General features: G+C 35.3%; 1 protein-coding gene across 1 annotated transcript; it reads right to left on the bottom strand.

Annotated features, from left to right (window-relative positions):
• Positions 1–258: 258 nt before the first annotated feature.
• Positions 259–1,190, bottom strand: LOC101414598 (olfactory receptor 6C2-like). Its single transcript, XM_012529505.1, is given in 2 exon segments — positions 259–515; positions 518–1,190. Coding segments are annotated over 2 exon segments (930 nt in total).
• Between the last annotated feature and the right edge of the window lie 322 nt (positions 1,191–1,512).

The following is a 1,512-nucleotide window of genomic DNA, read 5'->3' as shown; positions in this document are numbered from 1 at the left end:
GTCATGTTTGGCTTTCTAGAAATCTATTGTCAAGTCCACTTAAAAAATGTGCCATCATGAAGGAAGATTTATTTGAAATAAGACATTATCTCTAGTTCATTCTGTAGTTCCCAAAGTAATGTAAAATAAACTTTGGTGGTTAAACAGACTGTACTGTACATTTTCATTAGAATGAATGGCAAAAGATGAAATATTTTTATATGTATAATTTTAGAACATTTTTAGTCATTTATTTAAAATATATATAAAATGAATCCCCTAATTCTTTGAGAGAAATGCAGTCTTTTTTATTGCCTCCTTAAAAGCTAGTTTCACTTGTTTATTCCGTAGAGTATAAATGAAGGGATTCATCAAAGGGATAACTGAGGTATTGAGCAATGACACCATCTTATTAATGCCCACCCCTTCCTTTTGTGGTTTGATATAGATGAAGATGCAACTTCCATAGGTGATGGAAACTACAATCATGTGGGAAAAACAGGTGGAGAAAGCCTTTTTCCTTTGTTGAACAGAAGTCTTACAATTGTCTTGATGATGTATGTATAGGACAAAATCACACACACAAGTGTGACTACGAGGGTCAGCACAGCCATGATTAAAACAAGTTGTTCTATGAATTCCGTGTCTGAACACACAATCTTTAGAAGACAAAAAGCATCACAGGCAAAATGGTCAATGAGATTGCAGTTACAGAAATCTAGCTGAACTGCCAGGATGAGCAGTGGGAGAACAACTATTAGCCCAGTCAGCCAACAGCAGAGAACAAGTGTAGTGCACACCCTGTCGTTCATGATGGTGGTGTAGTGCAGGGGCTTGCAGACGGCCACGTAGCGGTCGTAGGACATGGCAGTTAAAAGAAAGAATTCTGCTGCTCCAATGAGAATGACAAAAAATAATTGAATGAAACAAGCATTATAGGTAACACTTTTCTCTCCGGTTGTCATGCTGTACAAGAATCTAGGAACACAGATAGTTGCTAACAGTATTTCTAAGATGGAGAAATTCTGAAGAAAAAAGTACATAGGTGTTTTGAGCTGAGAATTCACCAATATGAGGAGGATAATACTTAGATTTCCAGCCACAGTGAAAATGTAGGTGAGAAACAGAAATACTAACAAAACAACCTGTAGTCTTGGATCATCTGTTACTCCTAGCAAGATGAATGTTGTTATTGTAGAATGATTTCTCATCACTGTCTTCAGGTATACATGGATACTGTTTTAGTAAATCGTTAACTTTGACCTGAGGAATAGAGTATAAAAATATTATTTCAATATACTATACAGTTAAAATCCAAGCAAAGGATTAGATACCCCCTCTCACTCCTTTTCACTTGATCTTTCATAATACTGTGCTAGAAATGATTGCCTCCCACTTCAGTTTTCTGGATTCAGCTTTTCCCAGGTTTTCAGAGTTGGGCTAATAGAAAATATCCATCTGAATTTTCAGTTCCATTCCAGTTATAGCATGAAATTTTTAATTTTTAATAAATTTTATTTACAGATATTCTAT

Source organism: Dasypus novemcinctus, chromosome 12 (genome assembly GCF_030445035.2).
Source record: "Dasypus novemcinctus isolate mDasNov1 chromosome 12, mDasNov1.1.hap2, whole genome shotgun sequence".
NCBI classification, from domain to species: Eukaryota; Metazoa; Chordata; class Mammalia; order Cingulata; family Dasypodidae; genus Dasypus; species Dasypus novemcinctus.
The sequence above is the reverse complement of the archived record's forward strand: the minus strand, read 5'-3'. Positions and strand labels throughout refer to the sequence as shown.